The sequence below is a fragment of the Tiliqua scincoides genome, chromosome 1 (genome assembly GCF_035046505.1).
Source record: "Tiliqua scincoides isolate rTilSci1 chromosome 1, rTilSci1.hap2, whole genome shotgun sequence".
Taxonomy (NCBI): domain Eukaryota; kingdom Metazoa; phylum Chordata; class Lepidosauria; order Squamata; family Scincidae; genus Tiliqua; species Tiliqua scincoides.
Genome location: NC_089821.1, coordinates 90752052 through 90771004, shown reverse-complemented (window position 1 = coordinate 90771004; position 18953 = coordinate 90752052). Strand labels below are relative to the sequence as shown.

Sequence of the window (18953 nt, the reverse complement as noted above, 5' to 3'; positions counted from 1 at the left end):
CTGGGCTGCGTTGCAGCTGCATCGGTGTTAGAAAGTTGGTTAGGATTTGGGCTGTTACTGCCCAATCTGATCCAACTTTTCAGTGCCAATGCAGCCACAATGCAGCCCCGAGGTAAGGGAACAAGCATTCCCTTACTTTGAGGATGCCTCCATGACTGATACCCCCCCACCACCACAGTATGCAGTGCACACCGTATTAGTATGGCTGCATCAGTGCTAGAAAGTTGGATAGGACTGGATTCACCCCTGCTAATTGGGCAAGAGGCACTTTTTCAAGTGGGTGCTCCTCTTATATTTAGCAGGGGGAAAGTAACTGGCCCACCTCACCCCAGCAGTGTCTTTTCTAGTGGCTGTCTGCTGGCCATCTTTTGCATCTTTTAGATTGTGAGCCCTTTTGGGACAGGGAGCCATTAGTTATTTGATTTTTCTCTGTAACCACTTTGTGAACTTTAATTGAAAAGCGGTCTATAAATACTGTTAATAATAATAATAATAATAATAATAATAATAATAATAATAATAATAATAATAATAGGATTGGGCCCTCAGTTTTGACATCTGTAGTCCAACACATGGGCAATCCTGATTTCCCATCTTATGTATGATTTGATTACCTGCACAAGCTCATGTAAATCCCAGTGGAATGCATGGAAAGAGAACCAAAGTGGTTCCGTTCGGATAACATTTCATAGCTACCATTTACAAGTCCTTATAGGATGTTACATGGCAATTTTTACAGAAAGAGCACTTACTGCAAAACAAAACAAATTTTGATTTGTTTTTGACAAGACAGGTTGCAAAATGTTTCATGAGACAATTAAGTGAAAGAGTAGCTAAAAACATAACCTTGCACATTTTGGGAAGATTTATAAGAGAGTACTTGCATATCTGGGTGTAAATATTTCTTTTAATGAACTTGACTATTCAGAATCTACACCATTCATAGCAAAGCTGCAAGAAAACATTCTCACACTATTGATGTGCGGGTTATATTTAAAATGTTGCTGCTGTTTTTATTGATATACTATTTTAACTATTTTAAATAGTTTTGATTGTTCTTAGTTGTTTTCATTGCCTTTAATTTTTTAACACCACTTTGAGTACTCTTATTAGAAAAGTAGGGAAAATAAATAACTGGAGTTGAAAGGGATTTTTACTCCAGTTCCTAACTCTCAGAAAATAGCCAACATTCTATCTTCCTTGGACAATAATCCTTGTTATAAAAAAAGGTACGAAATTCTCTCCATCCTTTCCTTTCCTGCTTCTGCCACGAAAAAGAGAGGGCATAGAAATAAATAATTTCTCCAGTCATTTAATTCACCTATAAAAAATTAAATAGATGCTTTCTAGGACATGAAATTTGGTCAACTCCTTTAGTTTTAATCTGTGTCGTTCCATTTTGTAACTTAAAAAATGTTTTAATACAAGCCTTAAAAATTAACATTTAAAAGTGCTCTCTCAGGGTAAGCATTGCAACTGCATTTTCATAACATTTTAACAGATTAAGGGATAAACTCTTCTGAAGACAATGAAGGAACCTTATCAAATGAGCATTTCACATAGACTTACTGGAGATTGGAATTAAGCTCTGCTAACGAATCTTAACTCATTTGCATGGCCAGAATCTAATCCTAATGAAACTTCATGGTAGGAAACTAACATGCTTTTGCTCTACAAAACATTCAGTTGCTACCACGAGTATGCTAAAAAAAACAAGAACTCAGAAGTTGTATGGCAGAGCATGACGATTCATGACAAAGCATGGAACATACAAGACAGCCCTCCCCCTAAATAAGAAGCAGACTATACTAGTAAGTCAGGATTCTAAAGCAAGCGTGTCTGAAAACATATGCATCTGCTTTTCCTTCAGAGACACATTAAAGGATGGATTTGAGTTATGCTAATGAATCAGGATTTGTTAAAAGGGATCACATCTGATCCCTATGTAACACCAAAGGAGATTCATCAGCTACACTTTATTAAACTAAAAAGAAAAAAAATCCAGAAATTGAAAGGCAATAAATTAGTGTTCAAGCCTCAATTATCTTCAATATCCAACAAGACAACTTATAGTGATGTTAGAACACAGCACACAACAGTCATGTATGGTGGCCTGCTAGGGGTTTAATAATCCTCTTGTTTTTATGCACCCAGGAAAACCGTACATGCAAGAGCTTTATTGAACAATTAAAGTGACTCCACTCATCAGGTTTCCAGCTTGATCGGGCCCAAATTCTGTAGGCCTTATCAATAGTAAGACATGGCCGAGGACAATGTGCTATGAAGTTTTCAGGCCATCAGATGATCAATCAACAGGAGTACCATTTACATGATCGCATGGACTTGAGATTGGCAGGAAAAATGGCCAAAACAATAGTTCATACTGATGAGGCTGGAATAAATAAGTAGATAGGGACAAGTTTTCCCACTTTCCCACCCATTCTGAATTTCCTAGGAAAAGATCTACTTATTTTGTCACAAAATATGTATCACCCAAAAATATCCTCACCCATCTTGCACCCAGATTTCCAAGCATCACCCCGTCCTATGAACATTGACAAGGACAGGCAAAAGCATCAATGCTCCTGTAGCTAGATAATTAGCAAGTTCCAATTCCTTGACAGTAGCTACTGCAAAAAAGACACAATCCCCCAAGGACCATCAGGACCTTTCTTCTTGGGATGTGCCGACAATGCACTGCAGAGAGAAGGAAGAGCAGGAATTGATTACCCTCCTTTCTTTCAAGGACAAGAATCCAAGCATTCCCACTAGGTGGGTCGCGAGCCAATTTCAGGTGGGTCCCTATCATTTCAATATTTTGTTTTTAATATATTAGACTTGATGCTACCATGGTATGTGACTGCATTTGGGGAAATGTTACAGATTTGTACTGTTAACAGGCTACTGTGTACATACTTTTAACAATGATAGTAAATGGGACTTACTCCTGGGTAAGTGCACAGCCTAGGATTGTTAAAAATTTTCCTGCCTGATGCTGCCTGATGTAATTTCTGGTCATGAAGTCACTTCCAGTGGGTCCTAACAGATTCTCATTCTAAAAAGTGGGTCCTAGTGCTAAAAGTTTGAGAAACACTGGGCTAAAGAGAAAAAGGGATTTGGGAAGATAAGGGCCAGCCTGGTGAGGAAGCAATTTGGCAGCTTATAGTGGGTGATAAATTGGCCATTCTTCTACAACTCAGAAGTCTCCTAGCTGGAGAAGAATGCAGGCATTTGCAATCCTTGATGCTTCTTTTAAGGTTAGCATTATGAGTGCCCAGTCTTCATTTTCACGACTGAACCGGGGAAACTTTGCTGGTATCTCTATAAATAATCGCACGAAACTAAGATCTCAACTAGGCTGCAGCCCATATGGTGATCTAAACGACAACACAATCCATTTTATTTTCTATTTAAATACTGATTGCGAACGATATGGGATGCACAATTTATATAAGTTCAATGAATCCCTGATGAATATGTGACACAAAGTTTATAAATAGCTCAATGGATTTGGCTATATAATAATTCACACTTTAGTTCTAAAAATCCAAGTGCAAAAAATTATTCAGGCTTAAATGGCACAATATACATTCAGGGGAATCCACTCTAAATGGGGCACACTCCTTTAAATGGACTTATTTCTCTAAAATAAACATGGAATTAGGGCCCTACACTTAAAATGCAACATTTAAACACTTTAAATGCAACAATTGGCAATTTAAATGCACATGCGTTGCTAACTGATTTCAAGGTGTAAGTGTGAATTGGTTCTAACAGCCATTGACTGCAGCTCTACATATAAATGGACAGTCTAAGCCCTACTGAAGGATCAACATCTCACACAGCCTAATCCTAAACTAGCACAGCGCAACTACCGCTCTATTGCTAGCCATTGCAGATGTGCTGTAAAGTTTGTTTGTGATGACTCATAAGCAGAGAGCATCGGCAGGAAAGCCTGCACCATCCTACCAGCGCCAAATTCTACCAGCCAAATGATTACTGGCACTGGTAAGCAGAGTGCCGAGCAGTGGAGGGATAGGGGAGGGGTGAAACAGAGGCAGGGAGGGGGTATTTAGGGGTGGGGGAAGGCAGGGGGCAGTTCAGATCTGGGAGGAATCGGGGCAGCAGAGGAGGTGTCCACCTTATCTTCACCACAGTCTCAGGTCTGTAAGCCCTACAAAGGGCTTCTTGGATTTGTGCTACCCATTTTGCTGGCGCAGATCCGAGTAGCCCCATTGGGCAGCCTGGGGCTCAACACAGGGTAAGGGAACAAATTTTTCCTCACCCTGAGGAAACCTCTGGCCTGCTCAGTTTCAGTGCTGGATATGCATGGGTCATGTGGCCCCGCTGCGCCAGTGCTAAAGAGGATTGGGCTGCGCATGCTTTTTACAGTGCAATCCTAGGCTTGTCTACTCAGAAGTAAATTAAATTATGGCCAGTGGGGCTTACTCCCAGGAACGTGTGTTTAGAATTGCAGTCTTAAAGAACCTTTTTCCTAGTTCCAACTCCAAATGGGTTGGACTAAGGCAGCTGGAGTGGGCCCATTGTTGGATTTTACCTGTAATATATTTTACATAAGTTATTTTACTTTGTCCACTGAACTGAATCTTTAGGGCTCAGTTAACTGGAACTGTCAATGAACTTATGAATTTATTAAAAAATCGATATTTGTTCCTATTCATGTTTGCCATGGCTGTGAAAGTTGATTTTGTATTATTGGTACAAAATTTGCTTCCAATCATTGGTCTACTGTAGATCAGAAGAAACCAGAATTACACAATAAAAAGTGAATTTATGAATATGCTAATATACTCCTATTTATTTTAATAGGACTGCAGCAGACTAAGTGAATGTAGTGTTGCTACACACTGCCTCACTAAGCCAGATAAAGGCAGGAAGAAAATGAATTCCCACCTTTATTCTGCTCCTTTGATCTTCCATATTTTCACCCTCTGTGGAGCTGCCCTAATTTGCACTGGTTGAGGCCCTTCGATTAGTTCAAAATTGCTGGAACACAACCAGAACATCCAGTCTACTAAGGCTGTGCACAGCTGTTGCCAAAGAGCCTTTAACTACCTAATTTACATTAGCAGTTGTGGTTTCAATGCATATTCACTGCTGGCTGGACAAATCTTGCATGCAGAATTCTAGAAGATGAGAAAAAATGTTGACCTTGCTCAAACACTGAAAGCTTCTCACAATCTCTAAGCATATCCAACTGCAAAAAAATAAATAAATTATAAAGGCAGCACTTTCTATTGAACTAGCATTCCTACGATCTAAACACAGTTTTCTCAAATGAGGAGCTTCATCATGTATGAACTCAAAAGCTCACAGGGAGCTCTGGGTATATACAAAGGCTGCCCCACACAGAGGCCAAGAGACAAAGCTAGCCAATACCTCTGTTACCCAACACCCGAAGCTGTACTGAGGTGCCCCTGGCATGTGTCTGGTCAGGTTCAATGCTATAGGCATACAGCCCAACTCAAATTTACATGCCTTTTTGTTCCAGGATGATGCCACAAACACATTCAGTCTAGGATTTGAAAGGGCATTTTTTCCCCTGTGGCTTTTCCTCTCCTCCCACCTTCAAACCCTGGGCTTGAAGAAACTACATGGAAAAGGTGCTCCTTGCATAGTTGCATAATTGATGTATACAAGACATGGCACACCCATTGAGAGATCCTATGAATGGAGGGGAAAAAGGTCATTTAGGCCCCAAAAAAGAAGCATGGGGTCAAACCCCTGAAGCCTTGCATTAAATTCAGTGTCAATTTCCTTGCACCTTGATTGTCCAGCTCCAATCCCATTAATTCAAGGAAGTGGAACTAGTCCAACTCCAGGGAAACAGTCTGTAAACAAATGGGTGGAGAACAAAATGAAGAAACAAGCCTGTACTGGTTCAGAGGGTCATGCCTTTTCTAGTTTCAAAGTTCCTATAAATATTTTGGTGGGAGACTCCCGAAGTGTCTGACCTCTCATTGTGTACTCTTGTTCCTGCTGTGCTGCACTAACACCTTATCACTTCACAAAAATCTCTATGCCAATCCACGCATCTAGGAAGTTAACTTGTCTCTTCCGTGGTTTTGTTCATCTACCTCCTCCTGCTTCTTCTCCCCATTTCTCTGTCTGTTGACACTGGAACCAAATCATTTCCCTGTGCTAAGTAGTTGCCCCAGGCACTCAAGCCAGCATCACTGTTCCCCTTGCACTAAAGGCCTTGTGAACATTGTGGGCTGCCTTCCCCCAGTAAGTCCCCTTCCAACATATACTGTCTCAACTGCATGGTTGCACTAACAGGGTCCAGGTTGGAAAAACTTGGTTCTCAGAGAAGCATTAAGCTTGGTGCGATGGATGATGACCCACAGCTTCTTGCCATGCTAAAGTTCATACACCACTGATCAGGTGAGTCACCGCACACTGGCTGATGATATAATCATCACCACCTGCCCTTGGCTGCAGCTCATAGCAGCTGACAAGGAGATCAACTGAAGGGACAGGGTGGGGTGGGCCTTCAAAATTCAGCCCCAGGCTTGAGGGTGGGGTTGGCCTAAAAGGACACTAAGAAAAAAAGGACCAATTAGGGGAAGGGCAGAACAAGAAGCAGGAAGGGGAGAGGGAAGTAGAGATAGGAAGGAAAGTAGAGAATGGATGTGACAGACCAAGGGAAAAGGCCAAGGAAGAGGAGGATGAGTGCAAGAGGCAAGAAAGAGACTCACAGAGATAGCTAATGGGGGCAGTGGCATAGCTAAGAGGGTGCAGGGGGTAGCAATTGCAGCGGGCAAGAAGCTTTAGTCTGGCAACAAGCTGAGCTTGACACTAGTAGCCAAAATTGTAAAAACCTTGGTAGGTATGAGTAATACCATCATGTTATATATTATTGGAAAGATGATTTAGTGCAGAATGCTAGGAAACAAACAACATTGAAATAACTGTATTCTATCAAAAGTTATGGCCAATTAACCAGAAAACAGCCTTATGGAACAAAAAGTGAATTTCTTTAACTCAAAACTGATCTATGAGATAGATTGTTCTGAAAGCCAATGAGATGTTATTATGATACAGCAGGGAACCAATAAGGTGTTAATATGAGTCAGCTCTCACTTTCATGTATCATAATACAGTTACCCCTGCTAACTGGGTAAAGAGGCACTTTTCAAGTGGTGTTCCTCTTATATTTAGCAGGGGAAGAAAAACCATCCCTCTTCACCCCGAGCAGTGTCTCTAACCAACAAGGGGAACACTTTTTATTTATTTACTTAATTAATTAAATTTGATTTTGTTGTGGGGGGGCCCTACAAAATCTTCTTTGACCCCAGGTAGCAGATAGATGCCTTAGCTGTGCCACTGGGTGGGGGGGAGGCAGCAGAGCAAGTGAATGGTGAGCTGCTGGGGGGAAAAGGCAGGTTTTCCCCTGGCTTTCACTTTTTTAAAAGTCTCTTCTGGTTGTGACATCACTTCTGGAGTATCATTTTGAGCTCAACACCTGGTTACACAATCATTACCTATGTCACTGGGTGGGGGAGCTTGATCCCTGGAAGAAGATAGGGAAGGGCTGTACTTGCCAGGAGTGCTCAGGAGAAGAGGTGAGTAGAGACACTCAAGGGGAAGTGGCAGTGGGCCAATGGCCCCATCAGGGCATCTCAGCACCCTGATGCTAGAGGAGTACAGAGGGGGACAGGTGGTGGTAGAGGAGTACAGAGGGGGATGACCCCCAATGGCTGGTATAATTCCACTTAGCTTTAAGTTTGGGTGAGAGGATAAGCCTGGACACTGTGATATCCCAGAAGATTCTTGCCTGGGCTGGTGACTCTAGGAGGTCATATCTCTCAACATCACCAGCCAAGATTAGAGACAAGTAACCCAGCACAGGAACCCATTATAATTGTGATAAAATTATAATTGTAAATGAAGTTTTTGAGCTTCAGGGAGGTTTTGCCAAGCTGAACTGAATAATGTTGTGCCAACCTGGTCAACTTTCATACACTAATCAACAATGGATATTGATGGCATGTCTTTGCCACTCCAGTTTCTTGCTTTAGCTTTTACCTTCTTGGAACCAAACAGCATGAATATATATATTTTTTAAAGTTAAGGGCCAGGCATTGTGTATCACACCTTACATCTGGCAGTTCTGGAGTGGTCCTCCCTGATTTCTACAGTATTAAAAAAACATCTTGAATCTCCTATTTCTGTAGAAGGCAACAGAATGGATGGTGGCATCCCAACTGAATAGGGTTGCAGGTTCACAGATAGGGGGGAAGTCCTGGCTTCACAGCTGCTCCTGGATTGTCAGGAGGTGACTGTGGCGGAGAGGGGGGCATTCACCCAGCTTTAGCTGGTGCAGCAGCAATGGCCATACCTGAGACCTGGCCACAGCGATCCATGCTTTGGTGACATCAGGACTTGATTACTGCAGTGCGCTCTACGTGGGGTTGCCCTTGAACATTAGTATAGAATGTGGTGGCCCATGTGGTCACTGAGGCTTGGTAGTTTGATTTCATTGGGCTGCTGCTCCAGAGGCTACACTGGCTGTCAGTTCATTTCTGAGTATGATTCAAGGTGCTCAGAAATGAACACCCTTGAAAGCCCTTTGCAGTTTGAAACCTGAGTATTGAAGGGACTACCTTCTTCCATACGTTCTGGTCTGACGCCTGAGATAATGTGAGGGGGCCATCCTATATGAGCTACCCTTGACCAAAGTTAAGAGGGTGGGTTGGGTCTTTTCTGTGGTCACACCACAATTATGGAATTTCTGCCCTTTGATTTGAGATCAGCGTTCACCCTGGGGTTTTCCAGCAGGGTCTGAAGACTTTTCTTTTTGGGGTTGTATTTTAATCTATTTTATTGTATTTTTAGCTGCCCTAGGCAACAATTTGGGGGAGGAAAGGCAGGGTAAACATCAAATAAATAAATGTCCTTGTATCTACTGCTACACTCACCTAGTTTGTGGATTACTTTTTTTGAACTGCTGTAACAATACTGTGGTTGGTACCTAATATAAGCATAAATAAAATTTTCTATGACTAATAGGTAATTCTGAGGAATAAGAGTACTGACTAATAATTATTTACACCTACCACACTCATGAAATTTAAGAGGACCACACACCTTTAATGAGTCCCTTTTCTTGCAAAGTCTTCAGTGAAGGTCTTCTATTGATAAACTTCTTCAATCTGCTTTTAACTCGGTTTCTGTCAGTTGTATCCGAAATGCTGTAGTTCAGCCTGAAAACTAGAAGAAAAAACAAAAGGAATACTATACAACATGCCACACTTTAATATGGGACAGTTTTGCTGAACATCTGTAGGAAACTTTAACTATGTCTTCTATTCAGCAGCCTCACGCATGGGATGACCCAAAAAAAGAATCTGATCAACATTATGAATAAACATTGTGAATTGAAGGATTCATATTAGTAATGTCCATGTTGTTGGACAGCTATCAATATACCTGTAAAGGCTGAATGAAATCCAGAAGTTTGTATCTATAGCCCGTACGGTTCTCCACTTGCAAATTAAAGTGTGCAAATTAAAGTATTTTTTTCCTAGACAAATGAAATGGTGAAATGAACAACATTACAATAGTGGGAGAGGTTTAAATATTAGTGCAAAGTATGCATCATAGATGCATTGCAGAAGGTATGGCTGCATAATAGAAATACTCATTAATTGCAAGGAGATTGACAGTTCAATGGCTGCCCGAGCCAGCTTAGCCATCCCTGTGCCAGCTCAGTGTCGCAAACATGCTATAAAATATGTTTCTGGGCAGGGGACGGCGGAATGGGGGGGATCAGGCCGGGGAGGCTATCGGTGAAGGCCGCTGCTGCTGTATTCTAACCCCCTTCCTGGTCCTCTCAGTGTTACACTGGGCTTGTCACATAGTTCTCACAGTTATATAGCTGCCGCATATTGCGGAAGCCCCACAGGGCTGGCAGGGACTCAAGGGGAAAAATATCTCCTTACCCCTAGGAGACCTTCAGCCACCTCCTAACCTGTGCTAGATACAGTGCAGGCCATGTTGTCCTGCCTAAGCTTGCACAGGTTAGGATTGGACTGTTCTCTAAAAGTTCTCCTGGGATAGAAGGACCTTTAGAGGAACAAAGAGCATACAAAAGATTTTTTCTGAATGTGACCTGCTTGAATATTTTCAAATATTTTCTGCTTGACTGTATCTACAGCTGGCTGTATTAAACTGGCTAAATAGCTGTGCCCTCTGTATAGAACTCCTGAAAATGGAAGTTTTGTGAAAATAATTTTTACTGAACATTAACCAAATGAAAATTCTTGGTTTTTTTGGAAAACTGTACAATGGTTGTATACAATTGTGTAAAATGTATACATTGTAATGTATACAATGACATAAAAAAGAATATGTTTTTGATGCAGATATGCCTGTTTTGTGACCTTTGCCAACACTAGATAATCTAGGAAAAGGGTGGTCTGCATTTATGAATGTATTTCTTCCTTTGTGCGGATCTAGGAAACTTAGGTCCCAATGCAACTATGCCAACGGAGCGTGCGCTATATCCTTTGGTGAGGGGCAATTATGGAGGTAAGTGAATGTTTGGTCCCTTAACTTGAGGCTGCAGTGCAGCTGCATTGGTGCTGGAGACTTGGATAGGACTGGACCAAAAATTCAGAGTGCTCTACAGCTTTCCTGCAACTTAGTTGTTGCTCCTAGCACAATTTCTGTGTCCAGTGTGGAAAGTTCTGTCCTGTTCCATACAAGAAGATACCAAAGGTCTTGAAACAAAAATCAGAAAACTTATTATAAAGCATTTCTTAAGGTGTGGAATCATGAAATATTAAAAACTGCCCTTTCCCAAAGCCAAAACATATTCAAGAATACTGCTTAATAAAAGGAGAAACTAGGAGTGTTGTGGCTTACATTACAAATCTGTCACAAAGAACCAAACAAAATAAAACAAAAGCACCCCTCCATTTTTTTTCCTTGCTGCTATCTAGGGAAAATAACGTGCCAGGCTCTTCATTTTAAATAAATACAACTTACCCAATTAAGGAAAGCAACATTTAAACACATGCCAATGATAATCAGAGCATACTTTGCTTCTGATTTCACTACTGATTTGAACAGAGGACCGTTCCATTTTCCCACAGCACTAAAGTGACCCCACACATACTTCTGCAAGCTAGTAATCGCAACAGTCGTATAAAAGGACACTTTTACTGGAACATTCGCAACATGGGACAATAATCCATCACTTATGAAAAAAAATAAAATTCACATTTTTAGTGGTAGCATTCTTAGGATGATATATCATAGAATACAGAGATTAGTGTTCAATTAATGGCTGGCGCTTTTGTTCACGTTCTATTTTAGAACTTCTGGGTTCAAATGGGAACAACCCTTGGCAGTGATACACTAAAATTCCAAGGCACACAGTCTTACTGTAAAAAGGGAAACAGATGACTGTTTCTGAGGCTATAAGCTTGGTGGCATGTTGAAAGAGAGGAATGACACAGAAAATGTGTTCTCCAGGTGTTTAATGGCTTTGCTTCACTTTGTACGCATTCACACTTCCACAGATCTTTAAATGCACAGAGACTTGGATCTAAATAAAGCACACGTACATTTCCCATGTACAGTTACAGTGAATAGATTTTCAAAGTGCTTAATTTTGGCTGGGCATACCCATCATTCTTTGCCCACATCTTCTGGATGAGCAATCCATAGCCACCAGTCCGTTTTAGCTTAACAGCACATCGTTGGCTGGTATTCCCATGTTGTGTTCAATAAGAAACTTGCACACACACCCCAGATGTAGCATGTGAAGAGTATGCACATCCAAAGTGGAATGTCACACTTGCATCAATTAACAACAAAGAGCTTTTGCTAGTTCTCAGGGCAGGAAATTTCTGCTTTGGCTAGGCTCCAGGCATATTAAAAACAGAAGTATACTGAGGTACACATTTCCATGAGAAACACAGAGATGTTTTTCTGCTTGCAGCGTGGGAGGACTGAGCAGGTTGGAAGACAGTGGCAAATTGACCTGTCCCAAATTCTAGAGACCAGTTGGTTGGTGAATGCTTGTCACATCCACCGCCTGGCTCCTGAAATATACTTTGCCAGGAATTATGTTGTCAGGTTCAAGAATGGAAATAACTTGATTTTTATTTGCTTGAGAAATTAATCAGGGGAGGGCACCAGGATGCAGGTTGTGCCTGTTGTCTTGTGTGTTTCTTGGGGCATTTGGTGGGCCACTGTGAGATACAGGAAGCTGGACTAGATTGGCCTTCGGTCTGATTCAGTGGGGCTCTTCTTATATTCTTATGTTAAATTGATAACATTTATTTATTAAAATTTGCCAAAGTAGGTTAACAATATTCCTTCACATTCACAAATCTGCTGTGAGACAGGTCACTTCTATACCCATTTGACTCAGAGGGGAGCGAGGTTGAAAGGGAATGATATGGCCAAGTTTTCCAAGTGAGTCTGTGACTAATCAAGAAAGGTGATCAAAAGCCACCATGGTGGACCACAATAATTCATTGTACCTCCTTTTATGCTCCTTCAGTACAGGATACTCATGCACACACACACATTCTTTCTAGAGAACTCAACTTTACAATTTGCAAAACATTCATTTTAAACCTCATGGGTTTGCTACCTGTGATTAATTCTTGCCTGGTACAATGTTATCTCAGTACTTTGGACATGTGTTGAGTGCATTGGTTTTTGAAGAACTATCCATTAATGACTTTAGGAACTGTGACAATGGATATTGACAGTGCTTGTCAGACTAAAGCACTATTGATTGTTTCACATCATGTGTATAGCAAAACCAATTTCTTTCAAGTGCCGCTTTTCCTAACTGAAATACGTTAGAGCAGCGCCTATCATTTCATTACGATGTCCAAAATTATGGCATGTTGATGCACCTGAAGAGAAAGAATTCACAAAATAGGTGTACCTGTAGTGGAAGACTGGAAGATATAGAGGTGTTTGTAATAATGATTTTTAAGCTCCTGCAAACCTCAAAGTACTTACTTTAGGGAAAGCCTATTAAAGAACTCCAGACAAAGTGTTTTCAAGACTGGCATTTAAATGATTAAGCATTTATCACAGACAGTTTCTTAAAAGAAATCTCCCTAAAATTAGTCTTAGTGCTAGTCTTCATTTCGGATCAGGTTGTGTCTGAGCACATCTAAATATTCATTTAGAGAAGGGAATACAGTGGCCCTACAAAACTGTGATACTGAGCTGTTCAGGACAAGACCAACCACGAGACTGAATGAAGTGGCCACTTTGAGCAGCAAGTTGGGGAGAGTAGTTGTCCCACCCCCCTCCAGCCTGTCGCTTGCCCAGCCATTTCAATCCCCTCTCCAATCATTTGTGTACTCTAAGAGCAAGTGGGATGAGGATTGGGGCAGCAGCGGCCCACTCTTCCCCCAGTGCCACCACCGCAGAGTTGCAAGAAGGAGCTACAGGGTAATTCTGATCACTCACTTCCACAAGCTATCAGAACAAGATCTCTCTGCCTCACTTCCATGAAGGCCACCTCTAGAAGTCCAGGTGAGCAAAAAGGAGAAGATAAAGACTGCTTCTTCCCTCAGAGGGTCATCTGACCACCACCACCTCTTTCTCCTTGCTTTCCACTCATCCTGTTTGCTTCACGGAGGAGCAAGGAGGAAGCGGTGGTGGTGGTAGACAGACTGATTGCCTGAATGGTAAGAGTAGGATGAGGAGATGGGCCTCAAATCTTTTGCTGAGCTCCATTCCTCTTCCCTCTCCTTGCCTGCCCAGTTGCCCAGCTAAGAAGTTGGGCAGGTGAAAAGAAGGCAGGGATGGTGGTGTCAGGAGCAGCTGATGGTTTCCATCTGGTCATATATATTTGCAGGCTCTGGCCCTGCTCCTCAGACTTTGCAACCTATTGCTTGGTGCCAGCTGAACTGTTCTAAGTCTGCCTGCGTATTTGCCTGGAGCTCTGCATGAGCAAGCTCGGAAAATGGCTTGAACCTCAGAGATTCAAGGTTCAAGCCATTCTCCCAACTTGCTTATTCACCTGCCTCAAGACACCTAGATACTAGCTCTAATTAACATTTGAATGGACTAAAAATCCAATTATGTTCATCTCAAAGATATTTTCAAGCACAGCTTGATCACAGAAGCCAAAAAACTGATATTACGTGACTCAATCATTGAGGGGAATTAAGAATGATACTTCCTTAATGTTAGGCAATTGTACTCTCTGATCTGACCAGCATAGCTGAAATCACCTGAGCTTTTATAGGAATGATATATTACAATGTAATGCTTCTGAGCTACATCTAGTCTATTTAAGTCCTACCTTAACCAATGTTCAACACAGATATGGGCTGCAGGTGAGCAGAATTGCCCATTCGTTGTCCATGGAGAGTGAAGAGGTTCTCCTTACACCCGCTTTCTCAGGTGTAAGGAGGAGCCTCCTCAGGTGTGAGTGGGTGGGGCAGCTGCGGTGCTTTTCTATGGACTACGATGGGGCTGTTCTGGCTAAGCAGCTGCCCCCGCACCACATGACCCTGGTTCAACATACCACAGGGAATGACCTTGATGATGGGACTGAAGGAGTACTAAGTAGACTCTCCTGGACAAATGTTGGCAAGTGCGAAGCAGCTCGATGGTTGTAGCTTGTTTCTCCCTTGCCCCTATCTGCTCGTTGCAATTCTTATTTGTACCCATTGGGTCTGCAAACCCACAACCTGATCCTGCCTCTCCATTGCCATTTCCTCATAAAACAGGAGCCTGCTACATGCTGGAACTGATGCCAAATCTTAGTTGTTCCTGCAAATCAATGCTGACACATAATCAGCATTTATCTTAATTAGCCTTGAAATATGTGAGAAGAGTGACAGAGTGACACTTATCACTGCACAAATATACCAGCAGCAAGTAAAACAGAAAAGCATTGTGTAGGAGAGGCAAAATACACACATGCTTGCGACTGGCTGAGAGACACGTTGAAAACAATGCCTGGCCGTCATACTCCTGCATTGCTAGGGAATCAAAGGTTGCTGTATTTTGTGAAAAATCATTTTGAAAATGTTCAGAGGGCCTTAGATGTCCAGAGGCCAAAGGGAATTGTGGAAGGAAAGAGGAAAAAAAAATGGCACAGTGATTATGCATTCTGAATCGGAATAATTTTCAGTAATATGACAGCTTCACAACTTAAATGCTCAGTATTGTCACTATACTTCTTGTGCATTTGCAGTAAAAGCTCAATAAAAATTATGGCATAATATATATATATTTTAAAAACTTGTGGAGTTTTTAAAGTAATTTTTCTCTTTAGTCCAGAAAAAGGGGGGGGGGGTGGAGAGATATGTAACTACTGTATATTGACTATTGTCATAGCAAATACTTTCCTTCACAGATGTACTGGTTTAGTTTTTGATATCTGCAGACTGATTTTAGGAGACTCTCGTCATCATGAAAACTACTTTGTGTATGGGGGGGGGGGAAACTGTAGATGAGTGACACCATGCCTGCATTACATGCAGGAGACCAAAGATTAGATCTTACAACATTTTAACTTAAGTGGCATCAAACAAGACCAGGGAAAAGGCCTTTGGGCGCAATCCTAACCAACATTCTAGCACTGACTTAGCCGCAATGCAGCCCCAAAGTAAAGTAACAAACATGCCCTTACCTTGAGGAGGCCTCCTTGACTGCCTCCCCACTGCAAGATGCAGTGCATGCCACATTGACACAACTATATCAGTGCTGAAAAGTTGGTTAGGATTGTGCCCTTTGTCTCACAGCTGCACTTGACTTCTCCATAAGCAAATAACTCTTCAGATCTACTATATGATCCACATATAAGAAACCACTGAAGATCCTGGTTCCTCTTCCATGATCAGAAAAATCATAACATGATTTTTCTTTTTGTCTAATGATGGAAGAGGACCCATAATTCTCCTTAAGTCTCTTTCTCCAATGTTATACTGCTCATTCGAATAAGTAGGCTGTTTTCTGCACAGATAGGCTATTGCAGCAGAGTCTGAATAGCTGCAATCAAGACATGTTGTTAGTCCAAGACCGAAGGGACCACTACAAGCTCACATCGTTGAATGCTCCTCCAAACACCTCACATAGGGAACAGCATATAAGGAGGAAGGATTCTAATCTATCCTTCTCCCTGACATGTTTGTTTTCTAGGTGCAGGGATTTTTTTGTGGTCATGGAAGAGCAACCAATCAGAGGAGGGCTGTCAACATAATTAGAGTTTCACTACTAGCTCCAGGTTTTGCAATGTCCAAATCTGGAAGGAAAGGAAACCTCATTGGGCTCCCTTAAGCTGGAAGAGGCAGGGTGTGGAAATGGAGAGTGTCTTTGTTACCTCTGAATTTCTCAAATCATCGTAGTAGAGTGAAAAGGGTGATGCTATTTGGGCAATACAAAGAAGGTCCTTTGATAATCTTGAAGCGCTACCAAATGCCCACTCTTGCTGCCTCTGGAGCTCGTCCTAGTGTGTCTGGAAGAGGTGGCTACCATGAGGAATGTCTTTTCAACAACCTGATGCCTGTGTCTGTCAGTGCTAGCAATAATAATTTGGAAACAGGTTCACCATGCCTTTTATCCTGGCTGTGGTTCTGCCAATCTATGTTTATTAGCAAAGAAAATCTTAATGTAATTGAGGAATATGTAGATCAAAAGTCTGATCTTCGTTTTTCAATATAAATGTTATTACATTTGAGTGTCCACATATCATGTAATCGCTACCTCAAGTAAGTTATTAAAGTGTAATTGAACAAAAAATTACCTAGGTGGCCTTTAATGAATAATTTTCACAGGCTAAGAATGTGTTTCATGAAACACAATATGTTGCAACAGCTTGCCACTTCTATTATCATAGAGCAGGGACCCCAAAACTTTCAGCTGCCATGGACACAGCCCTTGGTCTTGCTGTCATGCAGGTTGGAGCAGGTCAGTTACAGAAATTAGGGACATAACTGTAAGAATTTTCAAAATAGGAGAAAACTATTTACAAAATATTTGCAATGATTGCAGCTGTGGGGATGCTAATTGTCACCATCTCTCCATTGGCTCTCAGCAACTGTAATCTAGTCCAGCAGTCACCTTTTCCGGCAGGAGCAATAAGCTGAATGAGGATGGAGTAAGAAGAGGAAAGTGTGGGGAGGTGGATGTAAATATAGTTCTACTAAGTTCAGCAGGCCAGCCAAAATGTGCTGGTGGTCCACAGGCTGGGGACTCCTGTCATGAACCACTCCTAGATGGAGGATTGCTTTCCAGCCATAACATCCACTTCAGTTTTTTGGTTCCTAGTTAAATTAATTGTTATTCAGGCAGAGTGATTAAAATGCAACTGAATTTTCTGACATTCCAGCAATGTCAGCTCTGCCCTGCCAAACATTTTTGGAATGCTGAGGAATTTGAATGTAGAAATGAGATGTTGTGATAGTCTGAATATACCTTATTTCCATAGGTTACTGCAGGGTGCAATGGGCTTTTTTATCAAACATAATTCCAAAGGACTTAGTTCCATCATATTCTCTTAAATATGGTTGAATATGAAGGTGCTTTATTCAGAATCAGACAATTGAGACATCTAGCTCAATATTGTCTACACTGACTGGTAATTGCTCTTCAATTACTTTAGGTAAGAATTGTTCCCAGTCCTTCTTGAAGGTGCTAGCAACTCAACCTGGGACTTTCTATATGCTAAACATATTGTCTACCACTGAGTCATGGCCTTCTCCTGTAGGACACTAAGGGCACAATCCTAAGGCACTCTTGGGCCGGTGCAAGTCCCTTGCGCTGGCCCAAGAGGGTAGCAAATGTGCCATAATGTACATTTGCACCTCCTCGAGTCAGCTGAATCCAGCCTCCATGCCGACCTTGACAGGGAGGCTTGCGTTGGCCAAGCTTGGCCAACACAAGGGTCTGGTGAGGGCGGGGAGGAGGCATTCTGGAGCAGGGGAGGGTGGGGAGTGGGTGGCAAGGCTGGAACCTGGCAGATATGGCAGATCCTAGCCCCTGTTCCCGAGCAGTCTGGAGCAGCTGCAAGTCGCTCTGCTCTCCTCAGACTTATGCCATCTCTGGAGGTGGTACAAATCTGAGGAGACCCATCAGGGCTGCGGTGGCTTACCTAGGGGTAAGGGGAAGAGTTTCCCCTTACCTCTGGCTAAGCCACTTCTGGCCCCTATCTTGCACTGGATACAGCGCAGGCCTCCTAGCCTGCCAGTTCCAGCATAAGATAGGATTGCGCTGCACATATTTCATCTGCCTCCTCCAGTATCCAGGTATAGTATTTTTTGCTGGATAGTATTCACAGTTTCTCTTATTCTGGATTGTTCCTCTGCAGAAGAGTCCTTGTTCCAGTCAACGGGAAACTGTGGATGTTACCCATGATTCTTAGATACTGAGGAAGACAACACTTCAGGCATAGGTGGCATCGTTGTCTCCATTCAACTTGCTTCCTTCTGACATATTTAAATTAATTGTTATTCAGGCAGAGTGATTAAAATGTAACTGGATTTCATGATGTGCACAGACAGCTCACCACGTGAATCAGTTCCATAAAAAGCTGTCCACCAAGCACAAGAGTATAATATGGAAAAAACATCTGTACAGTTCAGCAGAACAATTTACACGTCATGATAGCTACATAGAGATTATTTTTAGCAGCTAGCAATAATCATTCAGGATGAGAGCAGCAACCATTCTGCCTACATAACAAATTAAATTGTCCCATTGGAGAATAGTGAAATTTCTCTAACACAATGTCCTGTTCCTGGGGTCTAAGAGGAATGAGACAAAGAAGAAACCAGGCAGAAGCTTGACCTTAAAACCCAATGGGAGGCAGGCGGGGGAAACAAAGAACAGTGCAAAAAGAGAGGGAACAAGCTCTGGTGGAGAAGGAATGGAGAAAGTGAGAGAGGAGAGAGCAGGAAATATGTCAGAAAGGGAAGGAAGGTGCTGAGAGGAAGAGA

The 18953-nt window shown here is 42.0% G+C and overlaps 1 protein-coding gene across 1 annotated transcript in view; it reads right to left on the bottom strand.

Annotated features, from left to right (window-relative positions):
- ARHGAP15 (Rho GTPase activating protein 15) overlaps positions 1-18953 on the bottom strand; it is a 464537-nt gene that overhangs the window by 188656 nt on the left and 256928 nt on the right. The window contains exon 9 of the mRNA XM_066633052.1: positions 9112-9234. Coding sequence (XP_066489149.1) covers positions 9112-9234 — 123 coding nt within the window. The remainder of the gene's footprint in view (positions 1-9111; positions 9235-18953) is intronic.